Source organism: Watersipora subatra, chromosome 11 (assembly GCF_963576615.1).
Source record: "Watersipora subatra chromosome 11, tzWatSuba1.1, whole genome shotgun sequence".
NCBI lineage: Eukaryota > Metazoa > Bryozoa > Gymnolaemata > Cheilostomatida > Watersiporidae > Watersipora > Watersipora subatra.
In genome coordinates this window covers 25,464,813-25,491,345 of record NC_088718.1, presented here as the reverse complement: position 1 = coordinate 25,491,345, position 26,533 = coordinate 25,464,813, and the positions used below count along the sequence as shown (strand labels likewise).

At 35.3% G+C, this 26,533-nt stretch overlaps 2 protein-coding genes across 2 annotated transcripts; both read left to right on the top strand.

The window, feature by feature from the left end:
• Positions 1-1,828: 1,828 nt before the first annotated feature.
• On the top strand, positions 1,829-10,547 carry LOC137408269 (3-oxoacyl-[acyl-carrier-protein] reductase FabG-like). The gene is made up of 7 exons (XM_068094722.1): positions 1,829-1,879; positions 4,005-4,099; positions 4,196-4,321; positions 5,644-5,823; positions 8,849-8,955; positions 9,178-9,241; positions 10,165-10,547. Exons 1-7 carry the CDS (start codon positions 1,840-1,842, stop codon positions 10,318-10,320), a joined length of 768 nt encoding a protein of 255 aa, XP_067950823.1. The 5' UTR covers positions 1,829-1,839; the 3' UTR covers positions 10,321-10,547.
• Positions 10,548-18,538: 7,991 nt separating this feature from the next.
• On the top strand, positions 18,539-24,239 carry LOC137407905 (A disintegrin and metalloproteinase with thrombospondin motifs like). Its single transcript, XM_068094289.1, has 6 exons — positions 18,539-18,545; positions 18,773-18,858; positions 21,018-21,167; positions 21,540-21,685; positions 23,211-23,263; positions 24,094-24,239. The coding sequence occupies exons 1-6, from the start codon at positions 18,539-18,541 to the stop codon at positions 24,237-24,239; spliced, it is 588 nt and encodes a 195-aa protein (XP_067950390.1).
• The last annotated feature ends 2,294 nt before the right edge of the window (positions 24,240-26,533 follow it).

The following is a 26,533-nucleotide window of genomic DNA, read 5'->3' as shown; positions in this document are numbered from 1 at the left end:
TCTTCTGTTATTTATTGATTACCGGCCGGAATTTGTTTATTCTGTGTTAAGAACGGCAGCGTTTATGCTGTCGGAGTAAAGATAATTTGAATTGGTTTGATATGTTTTAGCTTCATTCGCTCACTTCAGACTTTTAACTAGAGAACATCTCGGCATTAGAAAAACATCCTGTAAAACTTGCAAGTTTACCAGTTTAAAAAGATCCTTGGGAAAACTTGTGCCTGTATCTAGTCTTGAACCTGTGTTCTCAGTGAACATTAACTCATCTTAAACCGGAGTAACTCATGTACAGGTTACTAATAAATTATATAGCTACCTACCACTATGTGTCCTAAACAACATACATGCTGTCAGTCTGCGATCCCCAATAAGTAGCGAAACGTCGCTTTCTACAACGCATAGAATTCGTCTGTGGTTACTTGCTAAGCATGGTGTAGGATAGGATGTTATATTTATAGTTTATAGGTGGTTTTGAGAGTTATTCTAGTATGGGAAAAAATAGCTACAATGGAAGCTCTAGCGCATTGAAGTCACCCCTTTTCAGGGTCTCTCTCCTTGACCAGTTAGTGTTGTAGGCTTTTTGCTGAGTGCTCTCTGTTTCCAAACTATTAATCAAACATAATTGATAGGCTGCTGGATTGTTTATGTCAACAAATTGTAAATGTTTCTACAGATGGTTTTAATATGACAGGAACAACATAAGATGTTCATAGGTTCTCTGAGAGATCAAAACAGAATACCAGGTGTAAATTCTTTTTGAGGAATTTCTCACCAAAATGCCTTTATTTAAACAGCTTTGCTGAGGGGATTTCTTGATCACCAACTACCTATCTGTCACAATATAACTATAGTTGTTGTTCGTACGCTGCTTCCATGTTACCAGATGAAGTGCGCAGCTGAGTCCAAAGTTATCTGAATCCAAAGTTACCTTAAGTTAAAGTTATCCGATTCCAAAGTTATCTGAATCTGAAGTTATTTGCGTAAAATGTTATTGTTATCCAAAACTATGAAGACAATTTGGCAAATTATGCGTTTTAAAAGAATTTTATTTGGTTGCCTGGTCAGTAGGTTTTGAAAAAAAATTGCTTCATACATCTATTTCTCTGTATTGAGAATTTAAGCTGCATGATGTGATATAGATTTTCTGAATGAGCTGCGGACCATTCAAAGAAACGAATATATATACATGTAAATATATATATACATATATATATACATGTACATATATATATACATGTACATGCCTGCATTTCCTTGAAATGCATCTCAAACTTGTCATCTATTCATCAAGTGTGTGCCAGACCTGCCATCTAGACCGCTTTTTTTACATTTCACTGCAGACCTGCCGTTCACATAGGTGTCTGTACTGCTCAAAGTATTAGTGACCTCGCATGGAATCATACAGTTCTGTGAAATGTGAAGGCATTCGTAAACTGCTGGGCTATATAGATCTAGCTGAAATCTCTCTGTTATACCTGTATGTGATCCCTTACACATATGTGCTCACTACACTTTGTATAACTGACTTTTAGCCTAACCTCTGATCTCCCTGCAGCGGTATCATGATTTCTGCTGCTGAGAGGCAAGCAAATGTATTTGCCACAATTTGGTATCTCTGGCATCCTAGAGAATGGCAATCTGAAGGAATTATTTGAGCAATTAATCAAGACATCATTTAATTGTTTTTGGCATTCATCCAATAGCTGAAACCAATCAAAACCTGCTCAAGGAAGATGTTTACCCCCTCCCTCTATCTTTGATCCACCCCTGCAGGATATTCATATATAATACCTGATGACAACAACAATGATACTTATCGGCTATTCACGTAGTATTGATATGGCAACATCTTTGAAGGATAAAGTCATCCTAATTACAGGTATATCCTTTTGTAACAAGCTGGGTGAGAAACAGGAAACGCTTGTTTTTAATTTCTTGCGCTAAGATCTTAAGCAGATGCCCAAGTGGTTGTTTACAGTTTAGTGTTTCTAATCAACGATATGTTTTGTTTAAATTATTGTTTCTGCATTTGGCGTCATATCTTTTAGTATGGCATATTATTTATTCAACATAACTCCTTAATACTGAATAAAATTCATTTGTAAATGGCAGTTTTTTATGGTCTGCAATCACATTATTGTTCAATAGCATGTATGTGATCATGTATACCATTTATATGCTACGGCAATTTTTAAAAAGCTCATCGTCGCCTTCCCTTTCATGCCAGTTATAGCCTAAGATCGATTTATAGCCATGCCAAGAAGTTGCTAAATCACGGGTGATGTGTAATCAATGTGAAAACATGGATGGTTAGATCTCAACTAAGTACAACAGTGTTAAAGGTGTCACAAACATTGCAGCTTTTTTCACGATTGGTAGAAATTGCCTCCCTTACCATGCCATTATTAGCTTGTATTTATTTCACAGAATTTGAAGATTTGCTGCCTATTATAGCCCAGCTTTGTGCCAGGTTTTTAAGAACTATAGTTGATCTCTAGTTATTTGTATGTAATTTGGTAAACTACACACCAGCTCACACCTAATGATGGTCAGTTAGCTGTGAATAATAGACATTCCTAACATCCATTGTGCATAAACTGGTGTCAACAGCAGTAAAAGGTCATGACTGATAAAAATGATTGTACAGATTTGTTGCATAAAATTATTTTTATCCAATACCATTGCTAAACGAGTCGATAAAGTATGACACAAATTCCTATGATTTAACACCCATAGCCTTAGTACACAATTTTGTCACAATCTTTAATGTAATCTTTACTCTGATATGAGTTGTGCCTCCCTGCCTGTCCGAAGCCATGGTTGGATGCTGGGAAAACAAATTTTATTCAAAAAAAATTTCATCGCAGAGGATTCAATTCAGGCACACTACCATTTACATCACTCCAACACCTTGCTGTATTGCGGAATAATCCAGGCACACTACCATTTACATCACTCCAACACCTTGCTGTATTGCGGAATAACTGTGCAGATACTTATTACACCTGGCAATCTTTCCAGACTGTCCAGACCGCCAGGGTTATAAAAAAAAACCTCTACCAGCTTAAAAATAGTTGGATATAGCTTTTAAGCATCTACCTTGAAAACCTCATGTAAATATCACATTAAACATGCCACCTGCATTGTAGGAATACTATTAAGAGCTTATACATGCGGGTAATACAAAACTCTGTATGACCATGAAAATAGATCATGTTGTAAACTTTGCTGTCTGTGCAGGAGCAAGCTAAGGCAACGGCTATACAGTTTGCTTTGACAACTTGCAATATATGACTGTGATTGCATATCAAGTTGTAGAAGATAATTTAGCAAAATTATGCTTATTCAGATGTAAACAAAATTATACTGATGCCTTTAAAATTTAACAAATTTCAAGAAATGTTTCTACAGGAAACGGTTTTCATCTTCTGATTTGAAATAGCTTGGACAATTTCTAGAAGTAACTATGTAACGAATTATTCACAGTTCTTATATACATGTATGCACCCAGTATTAAAATAAAAACTGGGATAATGCTGTTTTTATTTTACCCAATATTTTGCTAAAATAAACGTATTATGCCATTTACATATAAAAACTAGCTGTGCTACCCCGCATTGCCCGGGTATTAAAAATCCGCTTATAAACAATGAGAGGTAATAAGAGTTGCCTGCCACTTGCTATTAGCCTGGCACATTGCCAATGGATAATTTGGGCAAGCTTACTAATAAGAGCTACCGCTTCTCATGACGTTAGGCCATCACATTACATCGTAGCGGTAGTGTGTTTGCTCCCACATAGCAACATATCGCCAAATGAATACATCATGCTCGTGGGGCTGAATTGGTAAGGCATCAAACTGGCGAGCCGGAGGGTCTGACATCAAATCTTCTGCGATACAAAGTTTTTATTCCAAGATTTTAATAGCTATAGCTGGAACTACACACATACATACACACCAACTTTGAAAAAAAAATATAGATTAATCTCTTCGTATTTTATAGGTGCTAGTTCAGGAATTGGTAAGGCTACTGCCAAACATTTTGCTTCTCTTGGCAGCAAGCTGGTCATCACTGGACGAAATGAATCTGCTTTGCAAGTAGGTGCTTTTAACATGCTATTGCTTGATGTTTGCTTAAGATTTTAAATATTGTTGCTAAAGTATTCACATAAAACACTGAATTTTCATTGACAGGATACAGCAGGTGCTTGCAAGGGAGCCGTCGACATACTGCAGTTTCTTGGAGACCTCACAGAGGAGTCAGTTGTTGAGGAGCTTGTACATAAAACAATAGAGCATTATGGGCAACTCGACGTTTTGGTGTGTTAAATTTATGCATTTCTTCCGATTGTATATCATTGCATTGTTTCAGGCTCAGCTGCTGTATATCATTTGACACTTCCTGTATGTAAGAGGAACAATGTTGAGTCACCGATCTGTAATCTGGTAACTGTCAGATAAACAAATGACAAATTGTCCCTCACTTTGCAATATCGGATGGGCATGCTTTCGTTTGACTAATTTTTACCGATTGCGGTATTGATGAAACCAAAAAATGCTAATCTAATCTAGTTTTCATTCTGCTACTTTTAGGCTGTAGAAATGTGGTTCCAAGATGTTCTGTTGGTGTCATAAGAACCCAATCAATCAATAACGAGTGATCAATAGAGATGATAGGGAAATTGCATACCTATTCATCAGTTGCTCTTTTAACAAAATTAGGTGATAGTTTTGTTACCTGAGCAAAAATATGTAACAGATGTTACAGACAACTGTTACATCACAGCACTAAATATGAAACATGAGAATAAGAATTGTCTTCTCTTTCTTTCTAGCCCAACAAAAAGTACACCATTCATTGGATCTTATTTTACCAAAGTTCATCAAACCGATATTTTAATGGTCATTTAACTCAAAATGTTAAATTGTTAAACCTTTTTCTGTTTTATTCTAAACATTATTAGACAAAGAGAAGACAATCTGTTTCAACCAACATGTTAATATTTTTTTGGCTCAAATGTTCAGTGAACAGTTTTGACAGACGCCTCACCTGCTACTGTTGTCAATTATCAATAGCTGGTCAATTCAATACATTTTTCGACTTCATCAAAACAGAAATAGTTTTTGTAATACATGTTCACTTGTGATGTCATTACATTCGTACCCGTTTTTCTACTTTCAAAATTGTTAGAGAGCAGCCATGGCCTAAGAGTATAGAACCCCTGACCTGCAAATAACAAGTCAGGGTTCACTTTCAAAAAAGGCCACTGGTGACAGGAATGACATCAAACCTTAAATTTCTTCCTAAAACTGGGCATGTCTCCAGTCTTTGAGGCTCCTTGCCACTGGACTCATACATGTCCAGCCAAGATCACAGAGCTATGTGGTTCTTGTGAACACACATAGCCTCCGCTTGTAGTAAGCTAAGCAGAAATCATACTCAGTCTTCGAGGAATTCGATTGCTCATACACAAGTTGTTTCAGGTAGAACAGCTGATGGCGGCCTTAAGCTAAATTAACAAAGGCTGCTCTAAGGTCTTACAAAACAGCAAACAGGTCTACATATATATATAGCAACCTCCTCATTGCAGTCGTATCCTACATCACCCCATCCTATCATTCTAATCGCTGTTCTCTGTCAGGTGAATAATGCTGGCATGGTAGAAATGGGTGGCATTGAAACGACATCTCTCGAACAGTATGACAAAACTATGAATGTGAATTTGAGAGTCATTTACCACCTGACAATGTTAGCCGTGCCTCACCTAATCGCTACTAAGGGAGTCATAGTCAACGTCTCAAGTGTCACCAGCTTACGAGCGGTAAGCGCAGGCTACATTCCTAATTGGCTATTTACTCAATGTACGAAGTTATTTCATACTGATATTTACTGCATACATTAAAGTTATATATATACTAGATACTAGAAATAGTATAATAGCTATATTATTTCAACCGATGCAATAAATTTGTGCACAATCATTTATTGCTATGGCAAGTTGGACACGTAGCCTAGTGGTTGTGCATTCCTGTCTTCAGGCTTAGAGGTTCTGAGTTCAAATCCAGGGCAAAGCAAATTTTTTGTTGCTAAAACTTTATTTCTCATGCAACGTCGGGCATTCACCTAGTATATATATGCTAGGTGAATGTCCGGCATTGGACGAGTAATAAAAAAGTTTTTGCTTAAAAAGTTTACTTTTAATTGGCTAAGTTTCTGTACTCAATGCATTTTAGTAACTTTAGTGACTTGCAATTTGAATGTCGCAAGTTCAAATCCACTATGAAGGTGATTTGTCATTGCTAAAACTTTATCGCTAAAACTGAACAGATGAATGACAGACCAATTTTAAGATTTATATATTTAAGTATATATATTGAAATATATAATTAGTAGAACTAAAACCACAGTGTGCAACATAGAATAGAGCTGTATTAACTAGTAGAGAATTAGATAGAGTTATATTAGAATTAGAATTATCTTGGTTTGCTACTGGCAGCTTCTGGCTTGCGCAGTAATCAGGCTGTAGTCAAGATCTACAACCTGATTCAGCCTAAGATTCCTATTGATATAGTACATACCATATATGCATGTATACATACATATATAAATATGTATATACTGTATGATTACATATACATATATATATGTATATGAATATACATATATATATGTATATATATTATATATATATGTATATACATATATATGTATATATATGCATATATATATATATATACTAGTATATATTTACATAATAGTATACACATTTATACGAGTATATACATACATGTATGTACTAGTATATCAATACTAGTATATATATATACTAGTACATATAGTATACAGCTAGTATATAAATTTTTATTAATATAGTATACATAACTGGCATATATATATTCTAATTGAATGACCAATGTTGCACATGTCATAAATAAAGTTTTTTCAAAGAAAATATATTTTTAATCAGCATATACAACATTTACTATTCTAAATTTTAAATGAAGGTGTTTTGTTTATTTCTGTGTACTGTGTTTATTTCTGTGTACTGTGTTTATTTCTGTGGACTGTGTTTATTTCTGTGGAGTGTATTTATTTCTGTGTAATCCATAGTGAACCAGCTGCTGTGGCTACTACAGCTCTATACTAATTGCAATAGTTTTGTAAGGCCTGTGAGTTTAAGCATTTTTCTTCATGTATGACATGCATTTTTCTTTTGGTATGGTTTCAGGCATAACATTTGTTGCAGTGTAGAGCATGAAGCCATGAAGGATTGGCATGTAGAATAAGTATGTGCCCAGTTTATTCCATAGGATAGCCTGTTGGTCAGCAAATTGTATTGAATAACTGCCTGTCTGCAAGCCTAGAGATTCTGAGTTCAAATCCAGGACAAAGCGGATTTTTCATTCCTAAGACTTTATTGCTATAACTAGACACACGGACAGACAAACATTGAGATTTATACATACATATATATATATATATTTATATATAACATAGGAGTACAGAAATCGTTTCATTTTTGCCGATTTCAATTTTTTCATTTTCAATTTCATTTGCCGACACATTTGTATATATATTTATATATATATAATCCCATGACCAAACAAGAGTGAAGCGATTGATTGGGAGATGTATGATAAATGCACATGTGTACACAACTCCCGAAAAATTATCCGTTAACGGCCGTCACCAAACCCTTGCAACGAAATCCTACCAACAAATTTAACTATTTTTCAGTAAAGTCGTTTAAGTATAATAATGATACAAAACGCATATAAACCTATTTAAATATGTTACCAAACCTTTGAAAGGTTACCGCAAATTCCTAAAACTAACCCATCTGATCGGATTATACACAAATAGACAGATTAATTTGGACGAAAATCATCACAAAATGCTTGAAAAGCTTGGTTTAATAATAGTTAAAGTCGGAAATTGAAACGCCGAGCGACAGAGAATAGAACGATAAAGTCTTGCGCATTTCACGAAAAAAACGTGCACTTTTCACCGATCTATAGTATTGTCGAATTGCCGAAGGTTTCGGCAATTAACATAGGAGTACAGAAATCGTTTCATTTTTGCCGATTTCAATTTTTTCATTTTCAATTTCATTTGCCGACACATTTGAGTAGTTTCGTATTCTAACTGATGTCCAACGCAGTATAAGTAAAGGAAATGGCGATGATATTTTTTAACGGTTCTTATGAGATTATTACAATAATTAATTATAAGTTTGGATGACTATAGAACAATGACTACATAGTACAGATTTTCTAAAAATCTAACGCAGTGTAAGTAAAGGGAATTTCGATGATATTTTTTTTAACGGTTCTAATGAGATTATTACAATAATTAATTATAAGTTTGGATGACTACAGAACAATGACTACGTAGTACAGATTTTTTAAAAATCTATATAAATATCACAACTTCGTGATATTGTTAGCTATGGGGTTTTGAAATGTAAACAAAATTGTGCATTGGTTTTATATTATTACTATATATCAATAATATTGGTTATTCTAATAATATCAGTGCATTTTACTTCTAATATTGGCCAACATTGCATTTCTCTTTTTGCAGGAGGAGAGATATAAACATATAATCTTTTCCTTTCATTATTGCTATTTGTTGTATATAATAACATCCACACCCAGTACATTACAGCTACCATTGCAGTTGTCCTATTTGACTGCTAATATTGCATTTCTCAACCATCAGTACCCTTTTCTTTTTTCCAATATCACTTTGGTAGTGGGCTGTATGACAGTGGAATTTCTAGTTAATATTTGTAGATTAGGCGATCTATATGGTGTAAGCTTTGATAGACTATGTTATTTTTGTAGTTCTCAGGAATTCTTGCGTACTGTCTTAGTAAGGCCGCCCTAGATCAGTTTACGAGATGTATAGCCTTAGAACTTGCTCCCAAGCAAGTCAGAGTGAACAGTGTAAAGTAAGTCAACCAGTATGTACACATTTCCAACCAAATTTGTACATGCTTAGATTTGTCTGTTCGCTCAGTTCTTTGAGACTGGAAAACATAAGATAAATATGAATTTTGAACAATTTTAGTTTCAAATTGTTTTGGAGTTGCCTTCCTTCGCATAGGCAACAAGAAGAGGTAACTCGTTAGTGTAGAGCTAACAGATGTCTCAAGTACCAAGTTTGTTTGTAGCCCTGGAGTGGTCATTACTAATATGCACACAAGTCTGAAGGAGGACCCTAAACAGTTTGCGGAGGTTAGTAGCTTCCTTTCAACTTGCAATATTAATTGCTCAGTCTTAAGCCATAAATGAGAATGAAGGATTGAAACAGATATGTGTAACATGAACCCAGACAATAGTATATTTATTACAATTAAACAACTGTAATTTGACTGCTGAATTTTTGCAAACGAACTTTGCTGAAACGAAGTACTATTTATTTTATAACATTTGATTACATATTCATTTCTTTTATGACTTTTTTACTGTTTTTAATATTTTATATCTGGTGGTTGTATTTGACAGAAAGTCATGCTTATTATATTACGTTCCCATCAACATGGTTAATCGAATAGCTATGTCAATAAGATTTAGTGACATTTCAAGAAATTGCCTGCATAAAGCATGAGGTGGGAATAATATGACAACATAGAAGGTTGGTTCTCCTAGGAGTTGTCTCAACTAAGGAAAATAGAGTTAAAGATGTCACAAACTTTGTATTCTTTGTCATAAGATATAGAAATTGTCTTTTTTACTATGCCATAAACAGCTTTTATTTAGTTTACTGAAATCGAGGATGTTCTGCCTATATGAGCCCAGTTTTGCATGTCTATTTTGAACTATACTCCGATATATACCCATTTGTAGGTAATTTTGTGAACGACACGCCGGTTCACACCTAGTGATCAGTTAACTGTGAATAATAGACATTCCTAACATCCTTATGAACTAGTGTCAACAGCAGTAAAAAGTTATGTCTGTTATAAAAATGATTGTACAATTTTGTTGCATAAAATTATTTTCTTCAACTAAATCACTGAAGTAGTTTAAACAGAAATTTGAGACCAATTTTGGTTTTTTTTCATAGAGCAGTGTAGAACATCAAAAGGTTGCATGAAAAATTAATTATAACTTAAGATTTGACTGTATAGCTTTAGCACCTCTTATTTGTATTTCAGTTTCTGGAGCAGTGCAAGACAACCCATGCCCTGGGGAGAGTTGGAGAGACCGATGAAGTAGCCAAAGCTATTGCATTCCTTGCTAGCAGTGATTCAAGCTTCACAACTGGAGCCCAGCTACCAATTGATGGAGGCAGGCATGTTATGTGTCCATAAATTATGTTCGTTCTCAGTCAATGATCCACTATACACTTCATACAACAACTCCATTTTAACCATTTTCAAAAAGAGCTTCTGAAGCCTGATGTGAAACATATCTGTATACAGAATATGAAGAGTGCTTTTCCAATTTTATTCTGCAAGTTCAAACCACTTCTAGATGTTAGCTAGTATTCCTCAGTTGCATTAGTTACTATTGTTTCTGTATGTGCTCAATACAGAGATTTGTCATTGAGGTGTGTTTTCTAGAAAATAAAGTTGTTATTGACAATGAAATGTTGCAGCTACCTTATTTTATTACAAAAAAACATGATGTTTGGCTGACCTTTGGCCTTAGAATAGCTATCATGTTCTCTGTACCTAACCTGATAAGGAGCTGAGTTTTAGTACAAGCTTAAGGTAGTTGTTGTCTTTGTTTGTAAAAACAAACTTTCCTGTGAACTGCTGTGGATATGATATGAAAAGGTTAGAGCATGGATGAGTGAGTGTGTAAGTGTGAGAGAGAGAGATATTGAGAGAGGAGAGAGAGGAGAGATTGAGAGAGGGGAGAGAGGAGAGAGATTGAGAGAGGAGAGAGAGAGATATTGAGAGAGAGATATTGAGAGAGGAAAGAGAGGAGAGAGATTGAGAGAGGAGAGAGAGAGATATTGAGAGAGAGAGATATTGAGAGAGAGACATTGAGAGAGAGATATTGAGAGAGAGATAATGAGAGAGAGAGGAGCTGAATATATCACTGATATCTAACTGTTATTCACGTGTCACCAAGTAACTTGAATCGAAAAAAGCCTACAGTAAAAATACACCTACCTCCCTTGAAAGCATCAGGCTCTCAAAAATGGAGTCGTCTTCTCCGAAAAAGTATGAGTAAGATGTTAATCTGTACATCTTTAAAAGTATGTATGTATAAATTTTTATTAGCTCTACTAATTACTAACAAATTTGTATTTTTCATTACATGCCAGAACAAAAATAAGACAACAGAAATCGGAATTATTGAGCGAGTTGAACAAAAATGTTTTAAAAGGTTATTAAAAATCTAATAGTATTGTATGTTGCAATGTTTTTGTAATTATTCTAATAGAAGTAAAAGTCAATACTGACTCAAAGACATGTTTATATGAAAAACATTTAATTTATATGTAAGTTATCTAAATGAAATGAAATAATGTCATATTCTATTGTTTGTATTAACAAGTACTTGCTACTAATAGTCAAGCCTTTGTAGCTAAAGAGTGTTCCCATGCTACTAGAACTCAAAGAAGCTAAATATTCATGCAGTGGAGTGCATGACTGAGCATAGAAAGTGATATTCAGAGTTATCTTCCCTCACTTTTGTTGTAATTTAGAGGAGACAACTCGTAATACTGGATTATACCGTGCCATGTTAAACTTACAATGTAGTTTAACACTTCTCTGAATTAATATTGTAATGAGTATTTAATCATAAATTTACTTATCTGCTTCTAATAAACTTGCACATATTTTTGCTTCCATCCTTTAAGTCTGATAACAATCATTTTTTCAAATACATGAAAATAAATAACTAATAATTTAATAATGTTGAGTTATCAGATTGAATTTTAGTTCAAACTAAAACTTTTCATTCATTATATGGCCAATTAGAGTGTGAAGAAAAAGGCTGATGACTTTTCATTCTTAGCAGCTGTTCATTCCCTGTTTTTGCTCATTATGTTCATATCCACAGCTGTAAGTTCCCTGCTCCCACCTTGCTATGATTTCACATACCCACTCATATATCCATGCACAGTTTCTCAAGAGCTCTTGTCAGGCACAATGGCTGGTTGGTTCACAGGAAGCCTCCTCTCTTGCTTACTGATAAGCTACGCGCTTGTGAGTTACAGCCTTCCATGGCTGCCTGCATTCGTAACTATTAATTTATTCGCTAAAATGCTTTGCCTTAGTTCTCAGTTATTAATGAATTAATAGACTGAGATTCTATTGAGAACAAATTCGCACTCTTCAAACAGAAAACGGCTGTCTTAAATTGCGTTCAGCGCTCTCGGTTTCCAATGTTTGCTAATTTCAATATAGTGTTTTTTTTTATATGAAGGTATTGTTTTTCCTAGATATTGTAAGTATAACACTAGCTCTGTCAACCCCAAATTACCGTTATGGTGTTAGTGTTATCACTATGAATATTTCATTGGCTTTAGGATTCTAACATTACTCCTATGAACTAATATTTCTATGTATTACTTTTAGGAATCAAATGTTACCTCATGGATTTTATGTAGCCTCTGCAATATTTCATTGTGTTTTCTCATTTCTTTGTCTTTTACTGAACTCAGTTAAACCAGTCTATGATGCAAATTGTGGGCTTTTACCATAAAAGATTGCGAAATAAAATATAAACTTGTTCTATGATATTATGTTAACTGTGTGTTTTTGATGTCATATTTGATGTTGTTTACAGGCAGCACCTCCACCAAGGTATGTTGGTAAGTGTTTATACATTTCTTTAAATGTTTGTCATGTAAGGGGTAAGATGATGTCTTAAGGTTGTGTTTTCTGCTAAGTCAGCAATTAGTAATATCATAACAGAGTGGATGAGTTTCATTTCGACAAAGAACTCACAACTTTAAACTGTGAAGTTATCTCACTAATGTAGGCAGTATTGACACTTCTATGGTAAAATATAGTGCTCATATGAGGCAGTTATTGTTGGGTAATTATTAGTGTTGGCATCCTGCCAAATACTTCGCTATTGTGATGCCGACTAGATAAGCTTGGCATTGTGTGATCTCGGATATATTTCCACTCACTTATCATTGTCATTGTACTGCATTGTCTATTTATTTTCTTATTGAGGTGACGACTGTAATAAGATTAGGTATCTTGTAATATTGCTTATGCTTTTGTTCAATGATAGGTGAACTATCACTGTATTGTCTTTGTATCTTTTTATTGAGGTGATGGCTGTAATGAGATTAGATATTCTGTAATATTGGTTATGCTTCTGTTCAATGATTAATGCGCTATCACTGTATTGTCTTTGTATCTTCTTATTGAGGTGATGACTGTAATAAGATTAGGTATTCTGTAATATTGGTTATGCTTATGTTCAATGATAGGTGCACTATCACTGTATTGTCTTTGTATCTTCTTATTGAGGCGATGACTGTAATAAGATTAGGTATTCTGTAATATTGGTTATGCTTCTGTTCAATGATTGATGCACTATCACTGTATTGTCTTTGCATCTTCTTATTGAGGTGATGACTGTAATGAGATTAGGTATTCTTTGATGTAGGTTGTTTTCTGTTTCATTATTGTTGCGTGATTATTGGATTGTTTTTGCATCTTTTATTTGCAAAGTGATTGTAATATAAGTTGGCGTTTTATAACTCCATGTCAGTTTAAGTCAGTTGGGTTCACGATGGTTCACACTTAATCACGGTATATTGGAGTTGTCCTCTGGGTAAATATTGGTCAATTTTGTGCACCATAGACCTATGGCATTGCTGAAGCAACACTTCCTTAATATTTCACCATGCAGCCACAGCAGTCTATGTTATGCGCATCAGCTCAGCGATGGTGATTGACTATCGCTGATTGCTTGATCTACATGTATTCCCCTTCATAATAGTTCATGCAAGGATTGTTACATGAAAACGCTATGCCAGACTATTCGCTGATGTAAACACAGATAGCCTTATGATAGTATAAACAATGTTATTACATAAAGCTACTGTGATATAATGGAAACCAGTTTTACTGGAAGCTCATTTGATAAGAAACTGGTAGAAAATTGAAGTAGTTAGTAGCTTTCTTGTCATTTCACACTCTTGTAAGACAAGTGAATATAGTGGATTTGTTTCAGTTATATGCTGTCAGATATACATGCCTGCTTTGTATTAGAATATAAGGAATTTATGAAGTTGTTACAGTCTTTCTTGTAACAAATGGTAAACACCACCAAAAAATATTATGTAAGAAATTATGAAAAAAAAACCATGTCAATATACAATGTACTCAATTTAGTAGAAGCTATTAGCATGTCTTATTTTTAGGCAAATCCTTTGCCCAAGTTAAAGAAGTGTTGACTGAACGAAGATCTCCAACAGAGTCAAGAACCTTTCTCTTGGACCATGATGGAGAGACTAAGAAGCTGACACTTTTGCCATCGACTGGTTTGCTGCCAGAGGTACTCAAAGTGACAGTATTTGGCGAAGGAGATGAAGGTGTGCCGGCTGTTGAAGATTGGACACATACGGTAAGAGCTGAAGCAAATGCCGCAAGTTTGGTGTGACAGGTGTGTGGCAGGCGTGTAGCAGGTGTGTGACGATTGTGTGGCAGGTGTTTGGTAGGTGTGTAATAGGTGTATGGCAGGTTTATGACAGGTGTTTGGTGGGTGAGTTGTTTAGTGTAGCGGGTGTATGGTAGGTGTGTGACAGGTGTGTGGCGATGTTATCAGGTGTGTGACAATGTGGTACGAACTCACCCCGGTGATTCCAATTAGAATATTAACTCTCTTGTTCTGCCAGATTAGAACAGGCATCAAGTTACGCTTGTGGCAATATGGCTACTCAATAACATTCTTGAGCATGGCTTTTAGTTTTTGAACTTAAAAATTCTGTTCCCTGAAAGCTTGGAAAGTATATTTAAAAAGCAGAGTACTTTCTGTCTATTGATATCAAAGTTATCTGTATAAGTCTAACATTTTTCCTTAGATGTCTATGCTGCCCAGCGTCGCTATGACGATCATTAGTAAGCACTTTATTTATTGTTTAATTTTGACAATAACACCGGACTAGCTTTGACAATTATTTGGAAATAGAATGATGGTCTTCAACATTAGCAAGGTTGTTTTCAATATTACACATACTGGTATCGTGACAGTCTCATGCGCTGTGAGAGATCATCAAGTGTAATAAGTGTGTGCGCAATTATTCCAACTTGCAGTAAGGTAGTCGAATGGTGCAGATAGTAGTGCGCGTAGCTGCTAAACTGAATGTTGGAGTTCAAACCCTGTGTAACACTTTTTTTTCAACACTCAGCCGTGGCTCCAGACAGGTGGACAGACACGGCTTTCATTAAAGTAAAAGATTTATGCAACATGAAACTTCTAAACACTCGTATAAGTGTATATTTTATGCCAACTAGTCACTATCTTGTTCTATATTGGTCTGCAAACGTGTATTTACAAATATTTTGAGAGCTTGGTTGCTTGATAGCTGTTTCATATAGACTGCACTGTTTTCCCAAGATGAGTAAATGAGAGAAGACAATTTTTCATACTGATCCCTGTTATACTTCAGCTTTAGTAGTTTTATTCTCGTGACAACAAACTAAGCATCGATTGATTTGCAGACTAGCAGAGGAGAAGAAGTATTTGTAGATGTACACAATGATGTCTCAGTACTCATAGATGATATGAATGGACCACCTCGGATGGTTAGTAGTCAGAGATCAATTTTGTGGTTTCAGCATGAGTTAGACTCTATTTATGGCCAATTTTAAGATGTATTTGTATGTAGGTATGTAAAATTTTTATTTTTTAAATTTCATTTATAATTAAATTTTTATGTATACCATCATAAAATCTAGCATCTACGCCTTCACACATTTTAACCACAATTTTACAAAATTATAGAAAATAGGCTACTATTATGAGCCAATGATTGCTGTGATCTACGTCACTAGCTAGTAAATAATAATTTGTTACACGCGTAGAGTAACTTTATGTAGAGGCGATGACAGTCGAAGCTTCACTATACAAACAACTGTACATGAATGAACATGGAAATTTATATTTGAAATTATCTTCTCTTATATTTTTTGCCGTGAGTCAGAGGAGACAATGCGTTATGTGGTATTGATACTTATTGTACTTGATCTGTATTGATAAGTATTGATGTGTATTGGTGTAAAGCGTGAAGTATCATTATCGACAGGCCTTTTAATTAATTACACATGACTGCTGATCACCTACGACAGGAAATCAAAATACTTGCAAAACTCATTTTAGAATACTTCAATAGAAATCTACAAATATTGTAGGTTTAAATGAATAATAAGTTGTGTGATTCATGACTAACAATGCAGTTTCTAACATAGCATTTTTAGTTTTTCCCTTTGCAAGAAAACTAAAAGGTTCCTGAGAGGATGACTCCTGATTGAGTTGCTTTTCTCACACCCTCCAAGAACCCACAAGGCAACTTTTATAGTTTATTATAGTCATCACTAACATTGTTCTGCTTGCAAGATAATGTCAGAGGACGATTCCTGATTGAGTTGCTTTGGCTTTTAGAGAGGCAGAGTTGGCAGGGAGCTGGTCATAGAGCCCGCAGCGTCTAATAACAATACTGAGACTGGCACTCATGTTGTTTATCAGGTGCAACCACAAACCTTTCCACCAGGAGGCAGCATAGAAGCTCGTAAGCGCGTAGCATTGTGTCATGCTGCCATTTGATGTAAAGAAGCCTCATATATAACCTTATAACCTTATTAAGATATCTATGGTAGAGTGTTGCATTGTTGTATTATGGTGTCTATCGTAGAGTGTTGTACTGCTGTATTATGATGTCTATGGTATACTGTTGCACTACTGTGTTATGATGTCTATAGTAGAGTGTTGCACTACTGTATTATGATACTATAGTAGAGTGTTGCACTGCTGTATTATGATGTCTATGGTAGAGTGTTGCACTACTGTGTTATGATGTCTATGGTAGAGTGTTGCACTGCTGTATTATGATGTCTATGGTAGAGTGTTGCATTGTTGTATTATGATTGATGTCTATGGTAGACTGTTGTATTACTGTATTATGATGTCTATGGTAGATTGTTGCACTGCTGTATTATGATGTCTATGATAGAGTGTTGCACTGTTGTATTATGATGTCTATGGTAGAGCGTTGCACTGTTGTATTATGATGTCTATGGTAGACTGTTGCACTACTGTATTACGATTTCTATGATAGAGTGTTGCACTGCTGTATTACGATGTCTATGATAGAGTGTTGCACTGCTGTATTACGATGTCTATGGTAGAATGTTGCACTGCTGTATTATGATGTCTATGGTAGAGTGTTGCACTGTTGTATTATGATGTCTATGGTAGACTGTTGCACTACTGTATTATGATTTCTATGATAGAGTGTTGCACTGCTGTATTACGATGTCTATGATAGAGTGTTGCACTGCTGTATTACGATGTCTATGGTAGAATGTTGCGCTGCTGTATTATGATGTCTATGGTAGAGTGTTGCACTGTTGTATTATGATGTCTATGGTAGTGTTGCACTGTTGTATTATGGTGTCTATGTTAGAGTGTTGCACTGCTGTATTATGATGTCTATGGTAGAGTGTTGCACTGCTGTATTATGATGTCTATAGTAGAGTGTTGCACTGCTGTATTACGATGTCTATGGTAGAATGTTGCACTGCTGTATTATGATGTCTATGGTAGAGTGTTGCACTGTTGTATTATGATGTCTATGGTAGACTGTTGCACTACTGTATTATGATTTCTATGATAGAGTGTTGCACTGCTGTATTACGATGTCTATGATAGAGTGTTGCACTGCTGTATTACGATGTCTATGGTAGAATGTTGCACTGCTGTATTATGATGTCTATGGTAGAGTGTTGCACTGTTGTATTATGATGTCTATGGTAGCCTGTTGCACTACTGTATTATGATTTCTATGATAGAGTGTTGCACTGCTGTATTACGATGTCTATGATAGAGTGTTGCACTGCTGTATTACGATGTCTATGGTAGAATGTTGCGCTGCTGTATTATGATGTCTATGGTAGAGTGTTGCACTGTTGTATTATGATGTCTATGGTAGTGTTGCACTGTTGTATTATGGTGTCTATGGTAGAGTGTTGCACTGCTGTATTATGATGTCTATGGTAGAGTGTTGCACTGCTGTATTATGATGTCTATGGTAGAGTGTTGCACTGCTGTATTATGATGTCTATGGTAGAGTGTTGCATTGTTGTATTATGATTGATGTCTATGGTAGACTGTTGTATTACTGTATTATGATGTCTATGGTAGATTGTTGCACTGCTGTATTACAAAGGAGCTTTTGTTTAACCAAAATAAGTGCCGAACTGTGTGATTGAGAATTTAGACAATTTGTTGCTCTTTTCAATAAATAAACCTGGTCAATGTCATTTGCCAGTGTATATGATTCAAGAATGGATTCACGAGGAATATTGCAGCATCATAGAGTAATACACAATGACAAGTACTGATATATATAATTATACATGCCAGCATGTACTCGTGTATAATACATTTTGATGTGTACTGCTACATGTGGATGTGTATTGATACATATGAGTGTTTATTGCTACATATAGATGTGTATAGATACATATTGATGTGTACAACTACATATTTATGTGTATTGATACATATGTATGTGTATTGGTATCTTCTGTTGAGCACGATGTTCTTTGCACTCTGTTTTAGTGGACCTGGTGCCTGAGGCTATGGAAGCTATGAAAGCTGAAAAAAGACAGCAAGTCTCCCAGATATATCTGCCTCTATATATTGTGGTAAGAGCATAGGCAGTGTGAAGTATCGATATGCGAGTCTATATGTATTGTGGTAAGAGTATAGGTGGTGTGGAGTATCGATATGCATGCCTATATGTATTGTGGTAATAGCATAGGTAGTGTGAAGTATCAATATGCGTGCCTCTATTTATTGTGGTAATAGCATAGGTAGTGTGAAGTATCGATATGCGTGCCTCTACTGTATATATTGTGGTAATAATATAGGTAGTGTGGAGTATCGATATGTGTGCCTATGTATATTGTGGTAATAGCATAGGTAGTATGGAGTATCGATATGTGTGCCCATATATATTGTGGTAATAGCATAGGTAGTGTGCAGTATCGATATGCATGCCTATATGTATTGTGGTAATATCATAGGTAGTGTGAAGTATCGATATGTGTGCCTATATATATTGTGGTAATAGCATAGGTAGTGTGGAGTATCGATATGTGTGCCTCTATATATTGTGGTAATAGCATAGATAGTGTGCAGCATCGATATGCATGCCTATATGTATTGTGGTAATATCATAGGTAGTGTGAAGTATCGATATGTGTGCCTATATATATTGTGGTGATAGCATAGGTAGTGTGGAGTATCGATATGCGTGCCCATATATATTGTGGTAATAGCATAGGTAGTGTGCAGTATCGATATGCATGCCTATATGTATTGTGGTAATATCATAGGTAGTGTGAAGTATCGATATGTGTGCCTATATATATTGTGGTAATAGCATAGGTAGTGTGGAGTATCGATATGTGTGCCTATATATTGTGGTAATATCATAAGTGGTGTGCAGTATCGATATGCATGCCTATATGTATTGTGGTAATATCATAGGTAGTGTGAAGTATCGATATGTGTGCCTATATATATTGTGGTAAGAGCATAGGTGGTGTGAAGTATCGATATGCGTGCCTCCATATTTTGTGGTAATACCATAGGTAGTGTGGAGTATCGAATATGTATGCCTATATATATTGTGGTAATAGCATAGGTAGTGTGAAGTATCGATATGTGTGCCTCTATATATTGTGGTAAGAGCATAGGTAGTGTGAAGTATCGATATGCGTGCCTCTATATTTTGTGGTAATAACATAGGTAGTGTGGAGTATCGAATATGTATGCCTATATATATTGTGGTAATAGCATAGGTAGTGTGAAGTATCGAATATGCATGCCTATATGTATTGTGACAAGAGTAGGTGTACCAACTATATCTATGACTCTAAGTACAGCGGTGAGAAAACAAGCAGGTGTACCATATATATATATACGCCTCTATGTACAGTGGTAAGAGAATAAGCAGGTGTACCAGATATATATACGCCTCTAAGTACAGTGGTAAGAGAATAAGCAAATGTACCAGATATATATACGCCTCTAAGTACAGCGGTAAGAGAATAAGCAAGTGTACCAGATATATATACGCCTCTATGTACAGTGGTAAGACAATAAGCAAGTGTACCAGATATATATACGCTTCTATGTACAGCGGTAAGAGAATAAGCAAGTGTATCAGATATATATACGCCTCTAAGTACAGCGGTAAGATAATAAGCAAGTGTACCAGATATATATACGCCTCTATGTACAGTCGTAAGAGAATAAGCAGGTGTACCAGATATATATACGCCTCTAAGTACAGTGGTAAGAGAATAAGCAAGTGTACCAGATATATATACGCCTCTATGTACAGTGGTAAGAGAATAAGCAGGTGTACCAGATATATATACGCCTCTAAGTACAGTGGTAAGAGAATAAGCAAGTGTACCAGATATATATACGCCTCTATGTACAGTGGTAAGACAATAAGCAGGTGTACCAGATATATACTATATATACACCTCTAAATACAATGTTAAGAGAATAAGCAGGTGTATGTGCTTTTATGCACTGTCTCCTTCATGAACTGTTTGAAAGTTGATACTTTAAGTGGTTTGAAATTGCTCAGTCATCACATTCGAATTAAACTGATTCCTTTTCAATGCAAACTTAGCTTGCCATAGGATTTGAGTTTCTATGAGAAAATTTATTGAATATACTCGTAGAAGGTATTCAGAAATGAAAAACTCATTTGATAGGTATATTCTCTGTTACGTAGGTAAACTATGATTACTACACCTTGATAGTTATAATCTGTGTTATGCAGGTAAATTATGACTACTACACCTTGATGGGATCAGATGTATCTACTGTTGTCGCTTACCTTAAAACATTTTTTGCAAGTGTAAATTCCTTCTACGCTCTCATCAGCCAGCCCAAAGTTCAGATCAGTCTTCAGGCTATAAATATCTACAAGGTATGCTGTAACAGTGTTTGTTTTTGCCTTGGTAATATTGTTTGTTGTTGCCATGGTTACTCAGTGAGTTGCATTTTCCCTACTCAATTTTATTTAGATTTATTTCGTTGTATCTAAGAGTTTTATACACTCCATAGTTTCAATGAGGTCTATAGTTATCCACCCATACATGTCTTATAGATGAGCAGGGAATGCTATTATGTACTTCTGTTGTCTTTTATTGACTTGCAGAGAAATTTATAAAATTTTTGAATTTTATTTTAACCTGCTAAAACGTTTTTTTATTTATCATGGAAAAACACAAACTTGAACATTGAAATTGTACAAACCTGTAAATTTAGTGGGGGTTATGCTCTTCTTTTCTATGTCCAGTCTCAAGCTGCCGCTGTACTCATAGAAAAGCACAGGCACTACTCTGGAGGTCTTATTGCTGGTGATGTACTCAAGGAGTTTAACTCCTGGGCATACCAACAAAGATACACGCTTGGCAATGCTGCTGGGGTTTATATAATGACTGGGTGAGTACTTCATTGCAATTTGGGAGTTGTGTGCTCACGGTGTGACAGATTTGCTGATAGTTATCCTGCAACGTATGCAATGCTCAGTTTCACAGTATAGAAATAATTCTGTTGTGTTTAATGCTGTTTATCGGCAGACAGCAGCTGTTGATTATTATTATTAATCAGAAGCTTCAAGTAATAAATCTTTATTTGATTATTTCAATTCTATCACAAATTCATTTTTAAGTTTTTTTTATAGAGCTATCATTATTAAAATGGCTGAAAAAATTCGATAAAATCATTGCAGTCACATCTCGACATAAAAAGTTAATCTGCCTCGTTACTTTATAAGTCAAAGCCATCATATGTTGGAGCAAATGTTTTTATAAGAATCACTGCATTTAGTTCAAATCTAGAAAACAAAGATAAATACTTGAAGCACTTATCTATAAGCACACAAACAAACCCTGTAGGTAAAAGCTTTACGCCAAACTCTCAAATGTATTTTAAAAATAGATTAATGAAATTAAAATGTATAACAGTTTTTAATTATTACATAACCTGAAAGACACATGACTGGAAGCGTAGCTTCAGTATGGTGAAGGTTTAGTTAGTAGTAGAGTAAGTTCGAGGAGTATATGTCACTTATTCTGACCTAATTAAATAATTATTATAATTTAAACCATATTTGTAGTTTAAATCTACTTGATTTATTTAATTTTTATCTTCTTTAGTTTGATTTTTACTTAATTTATATTTTATTTACTCTATTTAATTGTAAATTGTTGATTTGATTTTTTAATTTGATCTCTCTCCTACATGTACATATATTTATATATTTAATATCTTGAGGATATACACATGAAGATGTTACATACTTGTCAAAACAAATATCTATTCAAATTCTACCAAATTCTATTCAAATGTATGTCAAAAAATCTGTATGTAGAGGCGATCTCAGTCAAAGTTTCACTATACAAACAACTGTACATGACTGTGCATGGAAAGTTATATTTGGAATCATTTTCTCTTATATTTTTTGTCATAAATCAGAGGAGACAACTCGTTATGTGGTATTATACCACAGTGCGTTAAATTTGTCTAGACATTTTTCTGAATCAATATGGTAATAATTATTTGATCACTTATTGATCTAATAATCTAGTAGAAGTGCCCATATCCCTGTTGACCTGATAACAGTCACACTTCGAAATACATGGAAAAAGATTCTTAATAAATTCAAATAGATTTTTGAGTTAGAGATCGTTGAGTTGCTGATTATTAGATGGCTTTTCTGGATTATCTGTTTAAAGCACTTGCCTGCACAATCAGTTAGTTATCTGTACTATAGGTGTCACTAAGTTTTGATACAGCAATAATTAAACACTTAGGAATACAGTTCAGAGTAATTAGCAGGAATTTGAGTTCATATTACTGATACATTGGATCGAGATCAGTAAAGGTGGTGATTTAAAAACTAGCTGCTTTCTAGTAAGCCACAAGCGACTATCCTTAACTACATGTTTGACCTTTCTTTTTGCAGAACAAAGAACATGTGTACTGCTCCTCATGGTACCTCGAAGCAGCTTTGCCAGGGTGGGTCAAAGGTTATTACTTTTTGTGAACACTTGGGTGTCTATCACTTTATCCAGTACAAACAATCGTTAATCTTTTTTGCAAAAACAAGTAAATGCATGGTTTTCCAACTTTTCACAAGCAATTGCTTAGTTTTAATCTGTTTGTTTCTAATCGTATGCTCTGAGAGCAGCCGTAGTTTTGTGGTATAGAACCCCTGATCTGCAAACAACAGGTTAGGGTTGAATTCCCTAAAAAGGTCACCCGTGGTGACAGGAATGACATCCAACTTTAAGTTACTTTCTACAACTGGGCATGTCTCCAGTCGTTGAGGTTACTTTGCCACTGGACTCAGACTGCTTGCAGAAAGCTAAGCAGACATCCTACTGAATCTTTGAGACTTGCTCATATAGTGCACTCACAACTAACAACTGAACAACTAACGGCTAACAGCCTTAAACAGGAAGGTATTTCTACCACTTCTCAGTTCTAGTTGGCAAGAGTCCAGCTATAAGATAATATAGCCAATATAACTAGTTTCATGCTTCAATCCCTTCATGTTGCTCGACTAACTAGCGTGTATGAGATGAAACAAATAATTTGTCTCTGATTTTCTCATAGAAAGTTTAATTATAATGTTTGGCTTTAGCAAGGATGCAAAACAAGGATCATAGTACAAGAAAATATCATTTCCTCTTTATATTACCGCAAGCTCAAAGGGCTCTACATCTAGGACCAGTCTATCATCTGTTGTAACACTTTCAAGTCTAATTTTGTAAATATCTCCTGATCTTAGACAGTATTAACCGCAAAGGATTAACATATTCTGTGTTTTTCATATTTTTATGTAGATATTGGAGGGCTGACGGTAGAGAGTGCTGCCTGTGCTGATTACGGTAACCCATTTCCTGGTATTACTTACAGAGTCGCCATCTCAAAAGATGACTATGCTTATTCCGGACTATTTGCTGCCTGTCATGAGATAGGTCATATGTAAGTTAGCTTTACAAGTCATATGTCAATAACAAGCCTGCCTTATAGCTGCTCGTTATACAAGTCAAATCGACCATAATATGCGTCAAGGTCATTTGCATGTCAAATTATGCTAGTTAGTTCAAAAGCAGGCACTCAGACTCCCTTTGTTGGTTACTAAAGAACTAAGAGTTCAGTCATACCTCAACATATAAGTGTCCCAACATACAAGTGTACCAACATATAAGTGTCCCAACATACAAGTGTCCCAACATACAAGTGTACCAACATACAAGTGTCCCAACATACAACTGTCCCAACATACAAGTATACCAACATATAAGTGTCCCAACATACAAGTGTACCAACATATAAGTGTCCCAACATACAAGTGTCCCAACATACAAGTGTCCCAACATACAAGTGTACCAACATACAAGTGTACCAACATACAACTGTACCAACATACAAGTGTACCAACATATAAGTGTCCCAACTTACAAGTGTCCCAACATACAAGTGTCCGAACATACAAGTGTACCAACATATAAGTGTCCCAACATACAAGTGTCCCAACATACAAGTGTACCAACATACAAGTGTATCAACATACAACTGTACCAACATACAAGTGTACCAACATATAAGTGTCCCAACTTACAAGTGTCCCAACATACAAGAAATTTGAATCCCAGGAACATTTTGGGCAAACTTTACCATGAGATACGAGACAAATTCGAGATGCGAGCATACAAGAGTATACAAGCAAAAGGCTGTTTACATGTATCACTTGATTTTGTCGGATCAGTTTGAAAAAGTTTTAAAAAGGCTGGCTAAAAGACAAAGTGAAAGCGAGGCAAAAAGAGCCAAACTGGAAGAAGATAATAAAAAATAAATATGAAGTCAAAATTAGAATTAGGTTTAGTGTAGGTTTAAAACTTATTTTAAAGTTTATTTAATTTTAAGATGGAGTTTATGTCTTTGCGCAGAGTCCTCAAAGTGTAGCATACCAAATGTGTTGCCGGCAAGTCTCTCTCACACAGCCGTTAGCTGCTCCCGTCTGTCGAAAATAAGAACTTCATACAATACTGTACATAATAATGTTACATTTTATTGCAGATCATAACCACTAGATATGCATTTGTTTTTTCGTGAGCATAGGCGGTAAATGAGAATATTTAAAAACACATTTATTCATTGTAATATCGTGCTTTCAATTGGTTTTTTCAGTGGGTAGGAACAGATTAATTTATATTCAGTTATTTTATATAGGAAAAATTGATTTGAGATATGAGAGAATTGACATACGAGCACAGTCCCGCAAGGCAGTAAGCTCGTATGACGAGGTATGACTGTATAGCTATGTGTATGATAGACTAAACCTTCCCGTATTAAGGTATATTTCTTAATACCGTATCAGGACAGAACATTTTTTGAGTTTGAGTCAAGTTTGAGTTTTCGCCGCTATTAGTGATGATTTAAAGGTAACCAAAAGGCAAATGAACCAAAGCTCTCAAAGAGGGCATATCTCAAATGAGACAACCAATGAGAGGCAGCATAGGTTCAAAGGAAGCTCAGGAAATTACCATAATTTTGGCTACTTCCTCTCCTACTGTTTGTTTATAATCAATTGTGCAACCAACTTGAAACTGCTTTCCCTGGCAAAATTCAATTGTGGAAGTTTAAAGCCATTTATTGCAGCTGTCAAACTTTCCGATATTTCACCAAGCATCCAGGACATCTGTGCAATGTGTGCCAATTCGGAAATGGTAATGGAATATTGCGAATTGCTTGATCTATAGCTTTTTTTATGGCAGTTGCTGCGGAACTAGTATCACATCGTTTCTGCGACTGTATTGTATATGAGAATGCCATGTCGGTGGCAGTTCAATGATAAAAATGCAGATGTGTTTGTGATTGTGGGAACATTGTTATCATAGACATCTCCCGAGGTAATGTGTGATTAACACACATCCTTGGGGATGCACACTATATCGCTGAATGTGTGATTAGCACACTTCCGGTGATATATGTGGCTACCACTTTATATGCCGTGGTCCTTTAGCGTCTTGTTCTGAACATAGACCTACACAGAGACGTTAACCTAAACAGTAACTACAGTGAGGCGTCACCCTTAACACCCAGTTTATATGCAATCATATTTAACTTACAAAAAGGCTGTTCAGCATGTTACAAAATAGCTTATTATGGTTTGTAATGTTTGTCATGACTTTTTGATAGCTTATGGAGTCTCATGCTCGCATTTCAGCTGTCAAGCCTTGTAAAGTGGATTTGCAATCCAGTGAGATATTGACACCC

Excerpts from the sequence above, each read along its gene's own strand:
- LOC137408269 (XM_068094722.1), top strand. The coding sequence starts at position 1,840 with ATGGCAACATCTTTGAAGGATAAAGTCATCCTAATTACAG. Across the intron at positions 4,100-4,195 it reads GAAATGAATCTGCTTTGCAA|GATACAGCAGGTGCTTGCAA; the intron begins GTAGGTGCTTTT and ends TTTCATTGACAG. Across the intron at positions 9,242-10,164 it reads ACCCTAAACAGTTTGCGGAG|TTTCTGGAGCAGTGCAAGAC; the intron begins GTTAGTAGCTTC and ends TTTGTATTTCAG.
- LOC137407905 (XM_068094289.1), top strand. Across the intron at positions 21,168-21,539 it reads AGGCTATAAATATCTACAAG|TCTCAAGCTGCCGCTGTACT; the intron begins GTATGCTGTAAC and ends TTCTATGTCCAG. Across the intron at positions 23,264-24,093 it reads CTCGAAGCAGCTTTGCCAGG|ATATTGGAGGGCTGACGGTA; the intron begins GTGGGTCAAAGG and ends ATTTTTATGTAG.